The sequence below is a fragment of the Manis javanica genome, chromosome 9 (assembly GCF_040802235.1).
Source record: "Manis javanica isolate MJ-LG chromosome 9, MJ_LKY, whole genome shotgun sequence".
In the NCBI taxonomy this organism is placed as follows: Eukaryota; Metazoa; Chordata; class Mammalia; order Pholidota; family Manidae; genus Manis; species Manis javanica.
In genome coordinates this window covers 100,822,536-100,843,666 of record NC_133164.1, presented here as the reverse complement: position 1 = coordinate 100,843,666, position 21,131 = coordinate 100,822,536, and the positions used below count along the sequence as shown (strand labels likewise).

The 21,131-nt window shown below is 48.7% G+C and overlaps 1 protein-coding gene across 1 annotated transcript in view; it reads left to right on the top strand.

The window, feature by feature from the left end:
- Positions 1–2,980: 2,980 nt before the first annotated feature.
- Positions 2,981–21,131, top strand: part of LOC140843478 (lipoxygenase homology domain-containing protein 1-like) — a 41,991-nt gene continuing 23,840 nt past the window's right edge. Inside the window, exons 1-4 of the mRNA XM_073213291.1 lie at positions 2,981–3,110; positions 6,259–6,373; positions 12,706–12,786; positions 14,595–14,779. Coding sequence (XP_073069392.1) covers positions 2,981–3,110; positions 6,259–6,373; positions 12,706–12,786; positions 14,595–14,779 — 511 coding nt within the window. The remainder of the gene's footprint in view (positions 3,111–6,258; positions 6,374–12,705; positions 12,787–14,594; positions 14,780–21,131) is intronic.

The window sequence follows — 21,131 nt, the reverse complement described above, 5'->3', positions numbered from 1 at the left end:
GTCCTAGGCCCAGGAAACCAGGATCTCTGGGGTGGAACCCAGGCATCAGCATTTAAAAACTCTCGAGGTGACTCAATGTGCAGCCAGGGCTGCGTCCCCTGGATGAAGTTTGTTAAGTCCCCTTTGCCCAGGGGAGCTGATCAAGTTAGCAAGTTCACCTAGGGCATATAGGCCACTCTGACTTCCATATTTTCATATTTATAATCTCCTCTCAACCCACCTCTGCCCTGGGAGAGTGACTTGTTGAAAGTGTGGATTCCTAAATTTTGATTTGATTCAGTAGGTCAGGGGTTGGGTGTTGGTGGGCACAGATCTGCATTTGATGAGTTCTTCTGCAGGGTCCTACTCCGGGTGATCCTGGAATGCCACTTTAGGAAACATTGACTCTGAAAGAGAGCTTCTCAGAAGGGAGGAGATGCAGAACAGGGAAGGGGAGGTGGTGGCCAGAGGTCCCAGGTGCTAAGGGCACACTCGGTGGGCTCGGTTCTGTTTCAATCCCATCTCAGGCTGGGGGCCCAAGGCATGGCTGGCAGAGGCTCTCTGGCCCTCCTCTCAGTCCCCAGTGGTTCAGGGACAGAGCATCCCTCTGGTCTGGGCTTTGCAGCAGAGCCTGGAGCTGACTAGCCCTGTTCCCTGGCCTCTGGCCCATCGTGCTGGCCCCTGGCTGGGTGACCTGTCATGGCTCCTCCACCGTCTGCTGCACCTGCTGCCCATGTCACGGACATGACATGAATGTCAGATGGAGGGCTGTCCGGTCCAAACCCACAGGGGCTGCGGGATCACCCCCTGCCATACACTGACGAGCAATGTCACCCAGCCCCCACTTCTCAGTCACCCCACAGCCTCTGTCATCCCAGGCAGCCATCTGCCTGTCAACTCATCCTTCTCCCTGGATTGAGTTGAAATTTGCCCTTCTGTCATCACCTCCCGCAGCTGTAAAACTGCCCTTTCAGCCACACAGATTAGTGTCGTGCTTTCTCTGCAGGGCAGTCATTCATGTTTGTGAAGGCAGTGCTTGTAGACCCTCGAAATGTCCTCTCCTCCAGGCCAGATATGCTCAGAATGGTTTCCATTTTGAAATACTCACTTTACCAATAGATCACTTAAAGGGGAGCTTCTTTTCAGCCCATACTGTTTTCCTTGTGGAAACACTGGGCCTTGTTTTCATGGCTGCTTTATAGACTGGCCTGCAACGTGTTCATGTACACACGCATGCAGGCCTTCATTCATTCCCTGAGCAGATGCTTACTGAAGCCCTCTATGTGAAGGGCATATTATAGGTGCTGGGAGCCTCACAGTGAACAAGGGGGCATGATGCCATCCACAAAAAGCTCATGGCTAGGAGAGCAGGGGCCAGACCAACGAATAAACAGGCCCTTACAAGACAGTCCCTCAGGAAGTTGGACATTCTAGCTCATTCACTAGTGGCCTCTGATGCACTACTGTGGGCAGGGTCCCATAGAGGAAGGAGAACACTAGGGGCCAGGCCTCGCATACAGGACACAGAGGAGAGCTTCTGGAACAATTTGAGATGATAATAAAGCGTCAAATCATCCCATGCAAAACAAGAAAGAGAAATCCTCATTAGGAGCCATGAGCATTTGTTAAGCCTCTACCGTGCTCTGGAGGCTTCTGCTTACTAAGCACTTTCTCCAAGCGCTCAATATGTTTTAATAGGTCATTACCCCTTTTTTTATGGATGGAGAGATGTGAGTCCAAGGCCATGAAGCCAGGAGGTGGTGAGTCGGCGCAGGTCTAACACCTGCACCCGGCCAAGGCGGAGGGTGAGAGTTCAGGTGGATCCAAAATCACCAGCATTTCAGGATTTACATAGAAATCTTACAACTCAAGTTATAAGAAATCATCAAGATTTTAATTAAGTACCTTAATAAAATCTTAATAAAATAAAATTGTCAAGGAAGAGGCGTCTGGTTTCCCTAAGGGAAACTTCCCTTGCTGACTGAGGATGTGGAGGGGCCGCCAGACCCTGGTTCTCTTGCTCCTACTCAGCGTGGGGGTGCGGGTGACGAGCTAAGGGCCAAGTGTGCTTGGCGTCCAGGCTGGGCTCTGAGGGTTTGGATTATTTCATTTGAAAGTGCAGAGAGCAGTATGGGCAAACAGAATTCTTATTAAGGCAGGTGCTGGCTCACCTTGCCCAGCCTGTGTGGGCATCCTGGCGGTCACCTGGGACATGGTGGGGCTCTGGCTCTGGCCTGGCAATGCCGCCAACTCACGACTCAGTAAGTGTTTTGGGGGCTGAGCGCTCGTCAGGGCAGTGTCTCCTAGTGTCTCCTATGGGCAGCAGTCTCCCCTGGCTGAATGGCCACTTCCAGAAGCCAGCAGTCCTGAGGTGATGGAAGCAGAGAGAAAATGGAAGCGTCCAGTAAGAACCTTGCCTGCTCTGTAAGATGATCAGAGGTCATGAATAATGGAGAGAAACAGAGGCCTCTGAGTCCTTGGAGCGTGGCTGATTAGGCGGCCTGCCCTCCTCAGGTACCAGGTGCTGAGGGCATCATTCACAGCCCTTGTGGCTGTGAGGCCCCATGAGGGGAGGCGTCCCCTGCCTCTGGGGTAGCCTGGAGGGGCCCCAGGAGGCTCCCCTGCTGTGAGGCCAGGTGGCAAATGATACCAATGTCACCTGATTCTCCATGAAGGGAGGACAGGGGGCAGGGTGGGAGGGGTCGGGTAAGGAGGACAGCCTGCCCTCAGTCTCCATGAATAAGTGATGAGGCCCATGGAGAAACCTCTGGTCAGGTGCAGGAGGAGGGTGTCAAGAGGGTGTCAGAGAGAGGGGCCAGGAGCCGGAAGGGCAGAGACAGAGTGACAGGCGGGGGGACCCAAGCAGGGGCTCTGGTCTACCAGAACTAAATCTACAGGAGGCCTGGGGGTGCGGGAGCTTAGGTGAGGGCTGCGGGTTCAAGGAAGTGTGAGGAGGTAGGCACAGTGAGCCAGCCAGTGCCAGGGAGGGACAGCCTGCAAAATGATGCCCCAGAAGAAAAAGAGGAGAAAGAAAGACATCGACTTCCTGGCCCTGTATGAGGAGGAGCTGCTGAACTATGCCTCTGAAGACGACAGGGAGGAGCTGGAGCATGAGTACTACAAGGCCAGAGGTGCGAGGGAGTAGGAGTCGGGGGGAGTCCTGGTCTGGGGGCGTAGCATCTTGTCTCTTGCTTTGAGGGAGGAGTTTCAGGTCCCAATTCATTCCCTTTCTCATGGATTATCTGTTGTGTCTGTATTACGTCCCCTTGGAGTAAACAGCAGGCATTACGCTCAGGTGCCCACTGTCAGACAGACAAGGCAGCCTGCCCTTAGTCACAGAGTCTTAGTGGCACAGAATAGACTAGAACCATAGTGACCCACGCTCTCCAGGTCCTGCATCCCAAGAGCCACGTTGCAGCCTGGTGAGGATGTGGTGACGATGACAGTCTGCCACTAATAGAATGTGCATCTTTCATCTGACTAGTAGAAGAGTCTCTGTATGATGAATTCCCAGATATGGAAATGCTATGTCAATTAATATGAAGTTGAAAATTTTGTTCTATTTGATGTAATCCTTACCATTATCCATCAAGGAAGAAATTATACTTCCAGAGATGAGGAAATTGAGGCTCAGTAAGAAATTTGGTTGAAATCACATAGCCAGCAATAGTAGAATTGTCTTCCAGAGCATAGTTCTTCAACCATCTGAGTTGGGTTTTTTAAATTAAAATTTTTTAATTGAGGAATAATGTATAGATAGCACAAAACTCATGGTCCAGCATGATGAATTTTTTACATGCATGCAGGCCGGTGTAACTGTGATGCAGATTAGAATACAGACATTCCCAACCGCTAGGCTGCTCCCTCACTGTCCTTCCCAGAGGTGACAGCTCTCCTGATTCCACCACATAGATTTGGTTTTCTTGTTCTTAAACTTTGGATAAAAGGAATCACATAGCATACACATTTTTGTGCCTAGCTTCTTTTTTGTACAGCATTATATATGAGAGATTTATCCATGTTGTGATGTTATATAGTTTGCTTTTTTTTACTGTTGTATATTATTGCATTTTATAAATACAACATTTATTTAGTCATTGCATTGTTGATGGGCATTTGGGTTATTTCCAGTTTTTAGCTACTATGCATAAAGCTGCTGCAAATCATGTACATATCTTTGATGGACACCTGCACTAATTTCTCTTGGGTTTCTTATTGCAGGTAGAATTGCTAGGTCACTGGATGAGCCTATTATTAGCTATCAGTGCTTATGCCATTCACACTCCCACCAGCAATGTATGGATGCCAGTGGCTCCACATGCTTGCCAATACTTAGAATTGTCAGTCTTTTTAATTTTCACCATTCTGGTGGGTCTATGGGAGTATCTCATTATAATTTTAATTTGCATTTCCCTGATGAATAAAAATGCTGAGTACTTTTCCATATGCTTATTGGCCATTTGGATATCCTCTTTTATGACATGGCTGTTTAAGTCTTTTGTCCATCTTTCAACTTTATTGAAATATAATTTACTTTACAATAAAACATATCTATTTTAAATGTGTTATTTGATGAATAGAGGTAAATGCATACATCTGTGTAACCATTAGCACAATCTATATATAGAATATTGAAGTTATCCCCTGAAAGTCCCCTGTGCCTTTCTCAGTCAATTCCACTTACTCCCAACTCCAGGCAGCCATGTCCTGCTTTCTGTTAAAATAGATTAGGTTTTTCTTTTCTGGAGTTCATATAAATGGCATTATAGTGTGTAGAGTTTTATGCATGACTTCTTTTGCTCAGCTAAACATGCCTGAGGTTCTTCCATGTTGCACATAATAGTTCATTCTTTTCCTGAGTATGTTCCATTGTATGGATGTACCACAGTCTGTTCACCTGTTGATGGATAGTTAGGATGCTTCTAGCTTAGTGCTATTATGAATAAAGCTGTTATGAACATTTGTGTGCAGGTCTTTGAATGGACAAGTTTTTAATTTCTCTTGGGTAAATACCAAGAAATGGAATTTCTGTGTCTTATGGTAAGTGTATGTTTATCTTTTTAAACAATTTTTTGCCCACTAAAAAAAATCGTGTGGGCTCTCTTTTTCTTATTGGTTTGTGTGAATTCTTTATACCTTCTGAGTACAAATCCTTTGTTGGATATAAGCATTCCACATATCTTCTAGTCTGTGACTTGCCTTTTATTCTCATGATGGCCTTAATTTTAATTAAGTACAATTTATCAACTTTTTATGGTAAGGGTCTTATTTAAGAAGTAGCTGTGCCCTTGAATCAGCTTGCGAGGTAATATCCTCATGCCTCTCTCACACCCCAGACTCTCCTTTTCCCCAGATCAAGCATCTCCAGGCCTCTATGGTTTCTCTTATGTGATATAGTTCTAGAATTTCCACCATGCTGATCATTCTCCTGTGGACACTTGATTTGGAAACGCCCTTGTGTATGGGCAAGCCGTGTGGACAATGCTGCAGGTTCCAGAGTTGCCCTGGAGAGGGCTCCAGGGGTTGTTTGCAGGGTAGGCCCCCCTGTGGTGAAGACTCTGAAGCATTAAGACTTTGGCTATCATAAGAGACAGGCAGACCTGCAAATGTCTTACTTCATTTCCCCCCATCACGGTGCCTTGATGAGGACCTTTATCAGAACCAGGGACATCAATAGAAAGGGCATCAACAGCAAGCTGAACAAGCTTCAAGGAGACAAAGCTGGGCAGGTGGGGGCAATCAGTGATCCTGCCAAAAAGCAGCCCCTGGCAAAGTTTTGCACCACCAGCCCCGGGATGGCTTATCCTGAGGTTGCAATAATGATGTGCAAGAAGCCATGGGAGAGGAGGCTGGCAAGGCAGCTGCATTGTGTAGGGGGCAGGGAAGAAGATGAAAGCCAGGTGCAGGCTCTGAAGAAGACCATGTCTGGGAGGATATCCATGTGATATGCTAGAAAGACCCCAGACTGAGTACCCAGAGGCCTTGGGCGGGCTCTGGTGTTGGCACTGTGTAGCATGTGACCAGGGCTTGTCCCCTGCCTGCAGGTTCCATGGCTGTAGGATGAGTGTGCTGCACTAAGCAGGAGGCTTTGGCCTTACAGCAGGACTTGGTCAGGCCTGACTCTGGCCCAGAGGCTCTTGGGCTGTAGCAGCATTCACAGAGTCCTTGGTGGCCGGGGATCACTTGCGGGGCTGGCAGGAGTTATGGCTTCTCCAAGTCCACATAGGATTCTGGGTTTTATCCTGAGCCTGTGATCTGTCTTCTCCTTTTCCCTTCCAGTGTATGAGGTGGTCACAGCCACAGGGGATGTTCGAGGTGCAGGGACAGACGCCAATGTCTTCATCACCATTTTTGGAGAGAATGGGCTCTCTCCAAAGCTCCATCTCACCAGCAAGTGAGTACCAACTTGGCCCTGGTGGGGTCCTGGGCTGTTAGTTGAAGCTGATTCTGTTCTGGAACCCAGGAAGAAGACATGTGTGATCTCAGGCTCATTAAATGCACAAGGCCCCTGCTAATGGCAGACCATGGGACAGCCAGGTCTTTCCCAGTGACCTCCTGTCAACCTTCCTTAGCTCCTCTCTTGATTTTGGTATGCAGTAATGCCCACATGTTGGGTCTCAGAATTCCCAAGAATCATATGAGATGTCCCTTGATGTGGAGGAATAAACATGCAGGACCAAGAGACCTGGGCTTGGGTCCAGCTTTACCACTCTGTTGCCATGAGCTTTCGATCAAATCTTTTTGCATCCAAAGTCTTGATTTCCTTGTAGAGCATCTGGAAGGGATGATCCCCTTTTTACCAAACTCATAGGGCAGTTGAAGGGAGGAGACAAGATCATGCATTTGAGGGAGCTATGAGCTTAAAAGGCTGTGCCTACGTCTCTCCTGGGGACCACCATCATGTTAAACCTGCCTGCCAGCTAATGCACACTCAGCCAGCCATGTGGATTCTACATGTGTGTTTGTGTAGACGTGCTATGTGTATGTGTGTGTTCATGTGTATGCCCCATGTCCTCCCTTTCATCGTAACATATTAAGAGGACAGGCTGCTCTCTCTTCCCTTTGCTCCTCTCCCCCAGCTGCACATGTGCATACAACAGATATATATACAGCAAAACATGGGATCATTATAGCAGAACCACAGAATCTCATAGAGATGTCTAGGGGCTGCAGGGATGGTCTAGACAGCTGGTTTCCAGTCTGTGCTGAATGGAACCAAGGATTCATCAGTTAGTTCTAGGCCCTGGGCCCCCATTCTTCCTTCCTCCGGAGCAGCCCAAGTTATGGTTGTCTTACCCACTGAATCTCTGAGTCAGCTTCTATTTATGCCTAGAGTTCCACATCCAAGAAAAGTTTGAAAACCACAAAATCTATTTCAGCCCATTATGGGGGAAACTGAGGGCTAGAGAGTAGTGAGTAGCTCTAAGTCATGGGCCCTCTAGATGGTAAAGCTGGTCCTCAAATGCCAGGTTCTTGATGCAGATATTTTCCATGAGCACATGGCCTATGGCCCTGGGGTGTGTGTGCAACTCCCCTCAAGGCCTCCTGGGGCTCCAGGTTGTGACCTCTGGGATTTTGATTTGACACCTTCAAGGGTGGGCCCGCCAGCCAGGATGTTCCTGAATGCTGTGCTTAGCAGAATGACGAGTCCCCATGTCCCATGGTGACCCCAAATGCAGGCTATGGCAGAAATGTTGCAGCATTGGAGCAGGCATAACGTCCTCTTTTGTCCATTTCCACAGAACAGGGTATCCGCCTTCTTGTATTTTTCACACTGCACAGGGACGCGCTTGTGGAAGTTTCTCTCTCTCCAGTGATGTGGGCACGGTACAAAGAATACATGAAATGCCCATCCTCTTTGCCATGTGACCTCCCAGGGTGCCCTGCTCTAGGGAAGTTGGTTTCTGGAGTCCCCAGCCTGTCTTTTTTAAACAAAAGGACCACTTTCCCCTTCGTGGTGGTTTCTCACTGTCTATCTTTCTTTGAGCATCTAGTATCCTCAGAGTCCTCCCCCTCCCCTTCTTCATTTGTCAAAACATCCTCTCAGGAAGGCACCCAGAGTCACCTTTCATAACCCAGTGTGAAGGATTGCCTGGCCCGGTAGTTTGAGTCCCAGCATCCTTCTCAGGGAAAAGGCTGCCTCACAGTGAGGGGTCTAGGGCAGGAATGAGCCAGCAGGACCGAGGTCTCCAGGCACTGCTGACATCCTGTGCAGCAGCCACCCCTCCAGGCTAGCCCCACATATGAGTCAGCATCTCCCCAGTTTCTCCCCAGGTCTGCTGGTGGGGGTGGTCTCTCCTATATCTGCGTCTAGGTTAGGCAGCAGGCACACAGGTCTGGCCAGAACCCTGATCCTCTGGCCAGATGGGGAGGGTGGTTCAGAGATCCAGACAGTTTGCAGCAGCAGCCGTACGCCCTGGGAGGGCTGGGAGGCAATGGTCAGAGAGCTGCCAGGTGGAGACGAGGACCAGGGGAGGTCCAGCATTGATCCCAGTTGCCTGCAGATAGTCAGAGCTCAGTCAGTGTTGTGGTATCAGGGTGGTTAGAATGGGACTTAATAGGGAAGTACATGCAATTTGGGCTCTGAGTGGTGAAAAGGACTCAGGTAAAAGAGGGGCAGAAAGAGAAAAATTTAGACTACGGGGAACAGCCTGAAAAAGCATGGAGGCAGCAAGTGGTGTGAGGAGAACGTGGGAAGGACGGGAGGAGCAGACTGTAGAAGGCTTTGTTGAAAGTGGACCAGTGGAGGACGTGACTTATCACACAGCCAGGACAGAGGAGTCTGACGTGGTGAGCAGGTGAATGGGGACGGGAGGCCGGAGTCTGGCTGCTGAGAACCCCGAGAAGATGTCTGTGAGAATCATGGACACAGTCCTCGCCATCAAGATGTAGACCCCGGGCCTGGGATGGGAGCCCTGCTGTCGGAGGAGGTCAGGGTGGCTGTGTGACCCAGGTGCAGAGGCCGCAGAGGCCACCTGCCTGTCAGGTTTAGCCACAGTTAGCCCAGCCTGGCCCTGGGGGCTGGCTCAGACCGCCCGCTGCTCTTGAACCTCCTCTCATCTCATTGTCTGCTGTTCCTGCCTGCCACTCCACGTCACCCCATGCCCAAACCCATGTGTCACTGTACTGAACCCCTTTCCTTGGCTTTATACAAACACACACACATATACACATGTGTGTACACAGAGAGACTATAAGGCATTTTTGAGTGTACCAGGCTCCACTCAAGGCACCAGAGAGGGTTTACAACATGTCAAGGCAAGCAACTTAAAATGGAATATTAGAAGCCCTGGTCTTAGAGTTAAGCCACTACCCTTCTTGGACTTTCTTCCTGGTCCCTCTCTCCTCAGCCTCTGGCCAGGCTTCCCACCCCAACTTTCTCCCCTGACTCTCCTACATCCTCTTCTCTCTGTCTCCCCTCAATTCCTGCCCCTTCTGGCCTTTTCTCCTATTGCCCAGGGCTTCACCTTCTACTCCCAAATGGCTTTTCAGGATTTTTTTTTTCCAATACAAAATAATTTCTGCTGCAAGATGAACTTTGGGGACTGATGTTAAAATGCTAATTGTTCTCACTCCGGTCTGGTGTCCAAATTTCCCAGTGCACACCGGCCCCTCTTAGGCAGTAAAGAGTGTGATGTGTGTACTGCCCCCATTGGCTAACCTCCACCCTGAGCCCCACACCACTTAAGTGCCAAGAGCCGAGGCTTGCAGAGGAAGCCCCCATCTTCGGATTCCCTTCTCTGTTACCCAGGACCACCCCCAACATTGGGTCACATTTCCAGAATATGGCAAAAAGGATGGGATCTCATGTATCTTCTGGAACATGGTTCTCCTGTTGAGAATTCACAACAGAGTGTCAGAGAATGCCTGACATTTTAGCCTGCTGTTTCTGCCTGGTTGGCGGCTAAAATGCCTTGTGCAGCTTGTAAAGGTTCTCCTGGGGTGGGGGCGGTCCCCACTGAAGGGCAGGCATGGGCACAGCGCTGTATGCTCCACTGACCTTCATTTGCAGACTGACCAGGAGCCACGGTGAAGCTACAGTCTCCCACAAGGCATGAGAAGACGGCTGGATCTCTAATGTTTCCTTAGACCAAGGACCCTCTGTCCTTTACTATGTCCACCCCACCCCCAGTCAGTTTTTTGAAATCCACTGGTGTTACTTTGCATTCTGATTTGCTGGAAGTGGGGATTTCAGAATCTGACCCTGAGCGGACAGGGGGTGGGCTTGTTTGGGATTACCTGTCTGTCCCCCGGACCCCAAGAAAAGAGGGTCTATATAGACATCTCTGCAGTCCTTTCCTTTCCCTGCTCTGAGGAGAGAGAGCCCTGTGATGCAGACGGCCATCCTACTGTCTGCCAAGGAAACCCTGAGGAGCATTGCTTCATATGCAGGGCTGCTCCAGCGTGGCTCTGAGGCGGCGGGGAGCGCGACCTCTGCCTATGCTGGTAGAACTTTCTCTCCTAGTCTCCATTTTTCTCCCTTCTTCACCTCACTTTTAAAAATGGCTTTCTGAGTGACTGTAAAGCACCATGGTCAACTATTGAACAATACACTGGAGTGGACGAAACCACCTCTCCCCAGGGCATATGTACGGGGCCTTTCTGAAGCCGCAGGACACGCTGTGGAGCCTTCTCTTTGGGGACTTCTGTCAGAGGCACCTCAGAAAGCCAGCTGCTTTCTTTCCATATGGCACCTCGTCTTTCCTTTCAAATCACTCTCCTCTTTCCCTACTCATTGGCATCGGCTGTTTCCCAAATTCCATGCTGCTCAGAAGATGAAGCCTGGCAATCCTCAAACTCAGTCCAAAGAATTCCCTACCGGCTGTGGTCGGCCAGGTGGCGTGGGGCTGCAGAAACAGCGAGGCTGAGCTTTTCTCGTAATTGCAAAGCAGGATGTGCTTCCTTCAGAAAACTAAAAAAACATACAGACAAGAATAAATGACCAACACTTCAAACAGTCTTGCCATGAAGATGTGATATTTTTGTGAAAATCCTCCCACTCTTTATTGTTTTTAAATGAAGCTGGTATCCTGCTTGTATTGGCCATTCTGGTCACACAGTCTATTTGTAATTTGCTTTTTTCTTTCAAGCCTGTATCATAAATCTGTTTCTGTTTCATTAGATCTTTTATAATAGGATTTTTAATGGCTGAATAATATTCCATCATATAGTTTCCCAGGCAACTGTTTCTTAGGCTATTTATTTGATGCAGACTCTTGTCTATTCTAAAAATCTTGTTTCTTTGTCTTATATATTGAAACAGAAAATACCTCTTACTCATTTCTTTGTTTCAGAGTCAATGTTCATGTGTTTTCCAAGTCCTTGAACACCTGCTTTGACTCTGAAACAAAACCTGGGGTGTATTGTTATTCCCCCACATGTGAGATTCTGACAGGCACATGCAGCAAGCCTGGAAGGGAGACTTTTCCCTCCAGCAAAACCCAGAAGATTCTACCACTCTCTCCTCCTCACCATCTGTGCCCAGACTGCACTTCTGGGGCCTCTTTTCACCAACAAGGCTGACTCTGCATATATTTCCACCTCATTCCATGAGCTCTGTGGTGCTTGAGGAGGGCCTCAGGCCCTCATGGGGTGCCTGCTTTAAGGAAACTTCCCCCCAGGACAGACTGTTTGCTGAAGTGGGTCTGTTTGTACAGTCACAGCTTCTGAGTCTGAAGACGCTGAAAAACCTTCTGTTACTGAGAGAATCTGAGCCTCGTTGCCTTGGGGAGAAGGCCCTTTGCCTCCCTCTTTATGTGGAAACATACTGATGATGGCCAGTACATAGGCATTTGTTTTCTGTGCTTTTCTTTGCCCCGTGGCCTGTGTGCTGGGCTGACAGCCCTGGTGGGGAGACAGGTCCACAGCTCTCAGGCCCTGGAGGGCTTCACTGTGCGGGCAGGAACTGCTGTGAGCAGGCTCTAGTGGCAGGAGTCATGGCATACACAGGACAGAGCAGATGAGATTCAGGCTTCCACTCCTGCACGACTCCACAGCGAGGCTGCTCCAGCTCTCTGTGTCTGAGCTGATCTCTAGGACGCTCCTGGCCGGACTCACTCGGGCACCTCACTGAGGAACATCTCAGGTGTACCCTCTTCTGTTCACACCGTCTATAGGATGCCAGATATGCATTCCCTCACTGCCCCCGCGTCCCTGGCTGCTGGTTTGGGGTGAGTGTTTCCTTTCTTGTTGGAATGGCCAGACCATGGACCACCACCAAAAGTCTGCATCCGCTTGGGGCTGCCATTGCAACTCTCCCCAGCAAGAGCGAGGCAACCGGGGCCGAGAGGCCAGGAGGCCTGAAGACCCAAGAGCATCGCGGCATTCACCACATCGTCCTCCCTCCTCCACTGTCCCAGCCCAGAGCAACCGAGGGTATTGGATCATGACTTGGGAGAGCTGGGCTCTGGTCCAGCGCTGCTACTAACTAGCAGTTTACTTGTTTGTAAAATGGGACTAATATTGCCTACCATGCTTGCCTTATTAGTGACCCACAAGAAAGGACCATACTAGAGCCTGGGTATGAAAATAAGAAATGCATGCTAACCGTCCTTGACCTCTACCTCTTCAAACCATGTCAGAAGGGAATCTCAGAGGGGGACTGGGTACTCATAGCACATCCCAGGGGTGGGACAGTGGAGGAAGAAGGGGCTGCTAGTCCTTGGCTCTTCTCCCAGGCCTGTGAGCCAAAGGCTGAGCTGCTAACCGTGCACACATTCATTTCAGGAGCGAATCTGCCTTTGAGAAAGCCAATGTGGATGTCTTCCGGGTGAGAACCAACAATGTGGGCCTCATCTACAAAATCAGGTGAGAATGGGGCCCCTGACCAGGCTGGGCTGAGGTGTAGGGGGTTAGAGTAGGAACTGGCTTCCCTGCTGACACTTTCTTGGTGCTGATTACTCTCTTGGTATCATTTAAGGGGTGACCAAGGCCCACATCTTTCCCTCCTACTCTGAATTGTCCATTAGAGATTCACTCCTTTGGCTTAAGACTATCTGAGACAATCTTTCACAAACTTAGGAAATGTATCCTGAGAGAAACTAGTGCAGCGATTAGGAGCAGATTCTGAGTTTGGATTGCCATGGCTCAGGTTTCAATTTGCTAGCTGTGAGACGCTGTACAGGTTTCCTCTCCAAACCTTAGCTTCCTCATCTACAATCATGGACTTCCTATGGTTAGTGAGGACTCAGCCATTAGTGCTTAGATTAGTAACTGGCACTCAGTGAGGGTGAGAGATGCCAGGTCATGTTGCAGGATGCCTTTTGACAGAGAGCTCCCAATCTTGTCTCTCTCTGGGGGAGTTTTGTGAGCCTATGGGGAGGGATAACTGTATCAACCTGGTTGCTGAGAAAGAGACTTAAATCGCCTCCTGCCCCTGCTACCCACCCCCATTCAAGTTTATGCCCATTTGTCAGATGTTGAGATCATCTGTGGTTTGATGGTACTAGACTAGGGCTGGACACCAGTCAAATGTTGCCTCAATTCAGTCCTGACTTTTCTTCCTCCTACTGGAAAATATAGGACTGTGGACTCTCTTTATTGGGAAATAAGGGACATCTGAGGGCCCTGACACTGGCTGTTTGGGAACAGGGGTGATGAACAGGGCAGGGACTCTTACAGGGGAGGGCTGGGAAGAGGGTGTTGGTGTTCAGTGTGAGCAGAAAGGCAACCAGTACACTGAAGTCCCACTAGGTGCCAGGCAGAGGCACACACACTCGTACATATCATGTGCCACCATCGGTTGGAGTTGGGTGCTGTCTGGAGCTGTGGCTGTCCTGTTAGGGCCTGCCAGGATGAGACCTCACTGTAGTGGGCAGAGATGAGACGCCTGGTGCAGAGTGAGGTTACCCAAGGGCCGAGTTCTGGGGAAGAAACTGATCCGAAAGAGGAAACTGGGACTGCCGAGGATGAGGGGGCCTGTAGGATGTGGGAGAAAATTTGGGGACCCAGACTTGAAGAGTGTGGATCTGCTGCCCAGGACAGTAGCCCCTGGCCACATGGGCTGTCCAACACTTGAAGTGTGGCTAGTCCAAGCTGTGTGTATAAAAAACACACCAGATTTTTAAAAACTTAGTACAAGAAGAAGAATGTAAACTATCTCATTAATATGTTTTTACATGGTTACAAATTGAAATGACAAATGGATTAAGAGGAATATATTATTAAAATTGATTTCACCGGTTACTTTGGTTCTTTTGCAATGTGGCCACTAGAAAATCTAGAATTACATATGTTGCTTGCACAAGCAGCTCATGTGACATTTCTATGGGGCAACATCAGTCTAGGTGGCCATGGGGGGGGTCCTCTGGGTGGTGGGACTAAAGAGAGTATCTGGGGGCGGCCTAGGAGTCAGGGAGAGAGCAAGCCTTGGCTATCCTGGGTTTTCTGTGGAAGGCAGTATTTCCTTTCAGACAATGTGACACTCATCAATAAGCACATCCAGCCGGCAAGGTGTTCCATGTTGTGGATGAGGAAACTGAGGTTCAAGAGGTGAAGTAAAAACAAAGGCAAAATGATGGAACCTGTCTTTGGAGTAAATGTTCAGGTGTTCCAGTATGGCAGGGGCGTTGTCTCCATTCTCCCAAAGATGGTGTGGGTGTCTGCTTCTGCCCCAGGATCGAGCATGACAACACAGGCTTAAATGCCAGCTGGTACCTGGATCATGTGATTGTCACTGACATGAAGCGGCCCCACCTCCGCTACTACTTCAACTGCAACAACTGGCTGAGCAAGGTGGAAGGTGACCGCCAGTGGTGCCGTGACCTGCTGGCCAGCTTCAACCCCATGGACATGCCCCGAGGTCAGTGTGGAGGCTGCCTGCTGTCCCTCCCTGCCGGGGCTGGACCTCTGTCTTGCTCTGGGCTGTCCCATCTCCCCTTGCACACTTAGGGTCTTCCTGTTGGCTGGGTCCCAGGTGAAGCACCATCTTTTCTGTGTGGCTTTCCCAAGGGCAGGCTTATGTGCTCTGAGGGCTCAAGAAAGTGGGAAATGCAGGAGCGCCGAAGGGTGTGGCGGAGGAACAGGCACAACCCTGAGCCTGTCCTGTGCTTTCACCAGCTCTTAATGATGGGTGTCTACCAAGGGTTCTGTGCAAGTTCACAGGCAGCGTTCCCTGTCTTCCTGTTGCCTTGCCTTTCTCCTGATGCTCAAGGAAGAAGAGTTGCAGCCACAGTACAGTGGATGGTAATCAGAACTCACAACTTCTGTGCTGCCCCCAACTCCTCCTGATTTTATAGAGTGAAACAACTTATTTCAAGTGCATCTCTGGCTAAAGGCCTTAACTTCAGTCATTTTGGCTCAACAGGAGGCAGGGGAACAAAGCATGTAAAACCACACAGTATATCCCATGTCTTATTTATCACAATATTGTCCCTCAAAGTTCTGACCTCACTTCACCCCATTACTGAACATACCTGCTTTTCCAAAATCAGGGACATCACATGTGGTACTATCATCAAAATACCCTGTTCAGAGGCATGGGTCATTGGAGGGTAAGGCACCTGGCAGCCAGGAGAAATGACTTTCCCGTGGTCACTCAGTAGAACAACAGAAAGCTGACACAACTGACACACTTCGGATTCTGCCTCCAACACGCACCCTGTGGTCTTCAAGTTCCACCCTCTCTTGTAACCCATCTGGACAGAAATAGACATGTCCTCTGTCCCTGTGGGCTTCAGCTGTCAGTTTCTCTGTCTGATTTCCCATCTCGCAGCTGGCTTTGAGCCGGCTTTGACTTGCCTTGTTCCTCTGTGATCCCCATCATAACAACTGGCAACTTCATTGATTCCTTTTTTAAAAAGTTATGTTACTCATTGTTTTTCTTATTATAAAAGCCAGATTTGATCACTGCAGACAATTTAGGAAATAGAACATGAAAAAAAAAAACACCTATATTCCTTCACCTGGGTGAACATCACTGGTGACATTTTTGTATACTCATTTCTAGTCTTTTCTATACATATATAATTTGAAAGAATGGTCTCACAAAATATCTCCTGTTTTTGAGCATCTGTATTTCTATGCCAGTGAATATTGTTCAACACCCCTACTTGTAATGGCAGTGTTGTGTTCTGGTGGAGGGAGATACCACCATTTATTCACCAAATCCCTTATTGTTGGGCATTTATATTGTGTCCCTTTTAAGTTTTTTTTGTTATTATAGATAATACTATTATAAACAATACACCTAAATCTTTGCAAAGACAAATGATTTCTGTCCTTTGGATTAATGCCTAAGTGGAATTTCTAAGCCAAACAGAAGGCACATGGTTAAGGTTTTTGATGAACATTTCCAAATTACCCTAGAAAGGATCCATCAATGTACAACCCCACCAGCTGTGCAAGAGCACTCACCACCCTTGCCCTCATCAACACTTGGTACTATTTAATTATTTGAGTGGATAGGAAAAGGGGCCTTTCAATTTCTCTCCTTGGTTATTGGTGCAGTTTAAGATTTTTTGTATACTGGCCATTTGTATTGTGTGCTTGTGAGATGTCTGCCCTTTCCCTGTGCCTGTCTCTTTGATTGGGGTGAAATTCATAGATTCATCATAGACCTTAAGCATCTTTAACTTTTGCTCTGACTCTTTATCAGGATCAATTCTTAGCAAGTTGTCAAGCTTGTCATCTTCCTCCCCTGTTCGCTTAGTCTCCCCTTTCTTGGCCTCTCCCACCCATGCTCTTCATCCTACCTTCTGCTTTGGTCATATGAAAATCTATGGCCCCAGTGTTGGGAGAAGAGCATGTTGAGAAAGAATTAATACAACCCAGTGCTTCTCCCACTTTCTATAAGAATCATCGAAGGCAGTGTTTGCTTGCCTCTTAAAAGAACAAAGACATGTGCTGGCCTGTCCCTGGCTGCCTTGGCCCCCTGCCCCTTTATGAGCTGAAGGGTATTGGGTTTTTAGTATTTCCAGGCTGGATTCTGCAAGAGGGAGTGAAAATCAGAATCTACAGATATTCAAATGACTGCATTGGTAAACAGAGTTTAACTTGCTTTGTTTTTCCCTTGGAATTATACCAACTTGATGTTTGGTCACTACAGGAGGTCTTTAATGATCAGAATGGGGAAAATAATTATTTTTTCATCTGTGTAACTTGATATGTATATATATTTGAAACCATGGGATGTAAACAATAATGGGAGGAGGAGACAGGAAAGGGGACATTTTCAGTGTATATCCCTCCCCATCATGATCCTCCCAAAGGAGGGCAGATAGTTATGTAGGTAGCTTTGTTCCCCTTTCCCCACTCCTGAGGAGCATCTCCCAAAGTTCTGGCTAATAATCAGCTGGAAGCTTCTTTCCTTACTGCTCCTCGGGGAAGGTAAGTGTTCTAGGCTGACCACTGACCCTTTGAGCAAGGTGATCAGCAGCTAGTAGCAGGGGTAAAGAGGACTGAACCCTGACCAGGTTTCTAGATGGTTCCTCTACAGGGGATTTCAGATATTATGCTTAAAGACACAGCTATTGGTCTAAATGCCCTCCCTTATGTCAGTACCACACTGTTTGATAACTAGTTTTATAGGAAGTTTGAAATCAGGATGTATAAGACCTCCAACTTTGTTCTTTTAGGATTATTTTGGATATTCAAGGATACTTGATATCCTGCTTCCTAAAATACATCCTTAATTTCATTAGCTGTTTTTAATGGTAATAACACCCCATATCCCCACATTGACTTTGCGATTAAAGGGCTCTCATTCACCTGGAAGAGAAGATGAAAATGCCCTCTTCCCCCCACGTCCTCAGTTCTTGCCTGGGACTTCAAGGTTACTGGCAAAACATCATGGATTCTCCTGACCCATGCCCATACGAGTCAGCAGGCGTGGATGCCTGCATCTTGGTTGGCTCCCCACCAACCCCCATCTCAATGGAATGGTCCAGACAGACATCATACCTCCTGATAAGCATCTCAGACATACATGCACCCTAATAGGGAGTCAGCAGCTGTCTCTATGCTCGTCTCCCTTTTAGAGAGGATGTCGGGGGTCCTGGCGCCTTCTGGGGCTTGGCAGCTGCTTCATCAGCATATCTGCATTGATTATCCTTGGGAACACAGTCTTGGCTATCAAATATCTCCAGAAGTGTAGTGAATTTTCCTTCCTGCCATCTGCCTTTGGTATCCACCCCCATCCCCCATTGTCATGGATGCCTGACTCACTTCCTGGATGATTTCTTCCATTCCGTCTAGAATGGTTCATCCTCTTGACAACAGAACCCAAAGCAGCTGTGTTGGCATTCATACGCTGATGGCAGCCTCTGGCCAGAATGTGAGCACAGTCTCCTAGGCCTTGAATTGAAGCATCACTTTTAGCAACTGCCATTGGTGATGTTCCCCTGAGCTGCTTTTAAATGTTAGGTCTGTCCTTACCCTCAAGGTGCTCACAATCCAGTGGGGACACAGATTGCCAAAGCACAAGCTACCCTCAAGGATGGTGGGCATCAGGCTCCATGTCTCAAATCATGCAGTCCTAGATTCAAACCCCCCAAAAATGACTTCCTATGTGACCTTTGGACAAATACTTCCATAACCTTGTGTTTTCATGCACATACACTTTACAGTTAGTATCTAATTTACAAGCCATAGTACCCCAGGGAGGTAAGGTCTATTATTATCCCCACTTTGCACCTGCAGTGAAGGCTGAGGTGAGCATGCATAGGACATCTTTTACCCTCTTCCTCTGTTTCTTGGTCTCAGACTAGCAGATCCCATTTCTCACCTGTTTGCTTGGATTGTGTTGGCTCCCGTGTCTGGCAGACTGTGGCTCTGAAAGCTGTTCTCTCCAGCACTTATAAAGCCATGAAGAGGTTTCAAGGGACCCATGGGAAATGGGACCAAGGATGAGACATCCTCTCCCCATTTACCCCCAGATTGTGGAATGGAAGCCAGACTGCTGACAGCAGTTTCTGGGCTTTAGGCCCTGGTCCATCAAACCCAACAAGGGTGTTGGTGAGTGTGCTGGTGTGTGTATGGGGGGTGGGGTCAGTATAGACACACCCACTTATTAAGACCAGCAGCAGAGATGGGTGGAAATGGGCTCTACTCGGGGGCAAAGACCTGGCTTCTAGTCTCACCTCATAACTGTGTGCCTTAGGCAGGTAAGTTACTGGTCCTCTCTGGGCTGCTTGCTCTTCTTACCAGAAAGTTGGACTGGATGTTCTCTCAGGTCCCTTGTAGTCTTGGCTTTTGCTGGTTCTCTGCTAGCTAAGTGCCTCGTCGTCTCCCTTTCCTGACTCCAGGTTCCTCCCTGATTTCACTACCCCTCCCTTCATGTTGTCACTTTGGGGATGTCATTCACAGGCACAGCACCTAGGTGCAATTGATCCATATGCTGCAGGGCTTCACAGGCTGAGGGCCAGGCTACACCTCCCTCTCTGGCCCAGGGAGGCTCAGGGCCCATCCCTGACAGGGGCGAGCCAGACCTGTTTATGGCAGACCCTGCCTGGCCTTCTCACTGCTGATATGATGTCATTTCCTGCCTTCTGGCCAAGTCATTGCCCACATTCCATCACCAACCCACAAACCCTCCCACCTAAAAAAGCATCAGGATGATCACGTCGTGTAAGTGGGTGCTGGACCCACACCATATCGCTTCAGGAAAGCTCTTCCAGCTTGGCAATGAGACAGGCGTCTGAAGCCAAGAGATGAGTTCCAGCTGGTCTGGGGGCTGTGCATACCCCAGGGCTGCCAGAGCCCAGGCCCAACAGCTCATCAATGTTACATGCCTGGGGCTTGCCTTCAGAAGGGCCCCATTTCGTTTGGGTCCCTTCCCCCCCACTGCTCTCAGCTGGGTCTTTCCCATAGGCTTCATTTGGTACAACCCTTCTTCTAAGGAGCATTTATCTTCTTTGGTGGGTTCATAATAAAAATGGCTGCAGCCAGTTTGTGTTGTGTTCCAAGGAGACCCAGGGGCTTGTTGTTGAAGGAAAAGAGCTCAAAACAAGAAGGAATGCCTGGGCGGGCTGGGAGCACACAGGGCTTTGGAGAGGGCAGACAGCATTGTCAACCAGACTCCCTGTCTAGATCAGCTTTGTTTTTTAAAGTAAACCAAATGGGACAGACCCTGGGGAAGGGGTAGAAATGAGACTGTGCTTGTCCTACCAACCACTGTTTCTGTCCCCAGTTATCTCATCAGGTAAATGGGTTGTAATTTCATTACAGTCCACATGGTGCTGCATAATGATTGTCACACAGCTCCAGATGTGCACCCTCTCTTGGCAAGACCATGTTGCTCCCAGTGCCCAGGGTGCATTTGATAAAGGGATGAGATAAGAAAGGGATTGTGGTTAATGTATTAAGGACATGTGCAAATTGGGTGGACCTGCAGCATATTACAGACCAGCCAGAGAACTGCCTGGTAGAAAAGGAAATGCAAAATGAAAGCAGCCTGGGTGATTGATGTAAAAAGGGCGTGTCATGAGGGCTCTGCCATATGAACCAGCAGCCCTGGCTTATTCCCACATTCTACAGATGATACCATAATGTAATTAAATCATTCATTGAAAAATACAACTCTCTGGGTCAGAAAGCACTCTTGAGTTCTTGTTCTGGCTTTGCCTCCCAGTAGGGGTGAGTCCTGGGGCAGATGCCAGGTCCGCTCCCATCCTCAGTTTCTTCCTCTGTGGAGCAGGCACCCTAGGTGGCCTCCTGGAATCATTTTTGGATTAGTAGATTGTTTCCCTTCCCAACCAGAGGAAGAAGGGCGGGTCTAGTAGCTGCCCTTGCCTGCCGGGTGCAAGGAGGCTGGCTGTCGGTGCCCTCCCTTCTGCAGTGGGTGCTTCTTCCTCACCTCACCCTCTTCCATACATCCATCTTCTGCTCAGTGCCCATCTCTCCCATCTCTGCACCGTGAGTTTGGTCTGGACCCACATTCTCTGGGGTCAAAACCTGGCTCTGCTACTCTGTCAGTTTTGAGAGTGTGAGCCTCTATTTCTTTATCTGTAAAATGGGGATGACATTAATTCCCACTTTGTAAAGTGGCTGAGCTGGTTACCTGGGGAAATGAACACGAAGGACCTAAGGCAGTGCTGGGTGCAGAGTAGGCGCTCCCTGAGTGACTCAGGTTTTGTAGTGGTTGCTGCTATCGCTATGATCCTGACAATTCCCCTTCTTCTTCCCCTATGGCTAGGCCTGCTCTGACTCTGATATGC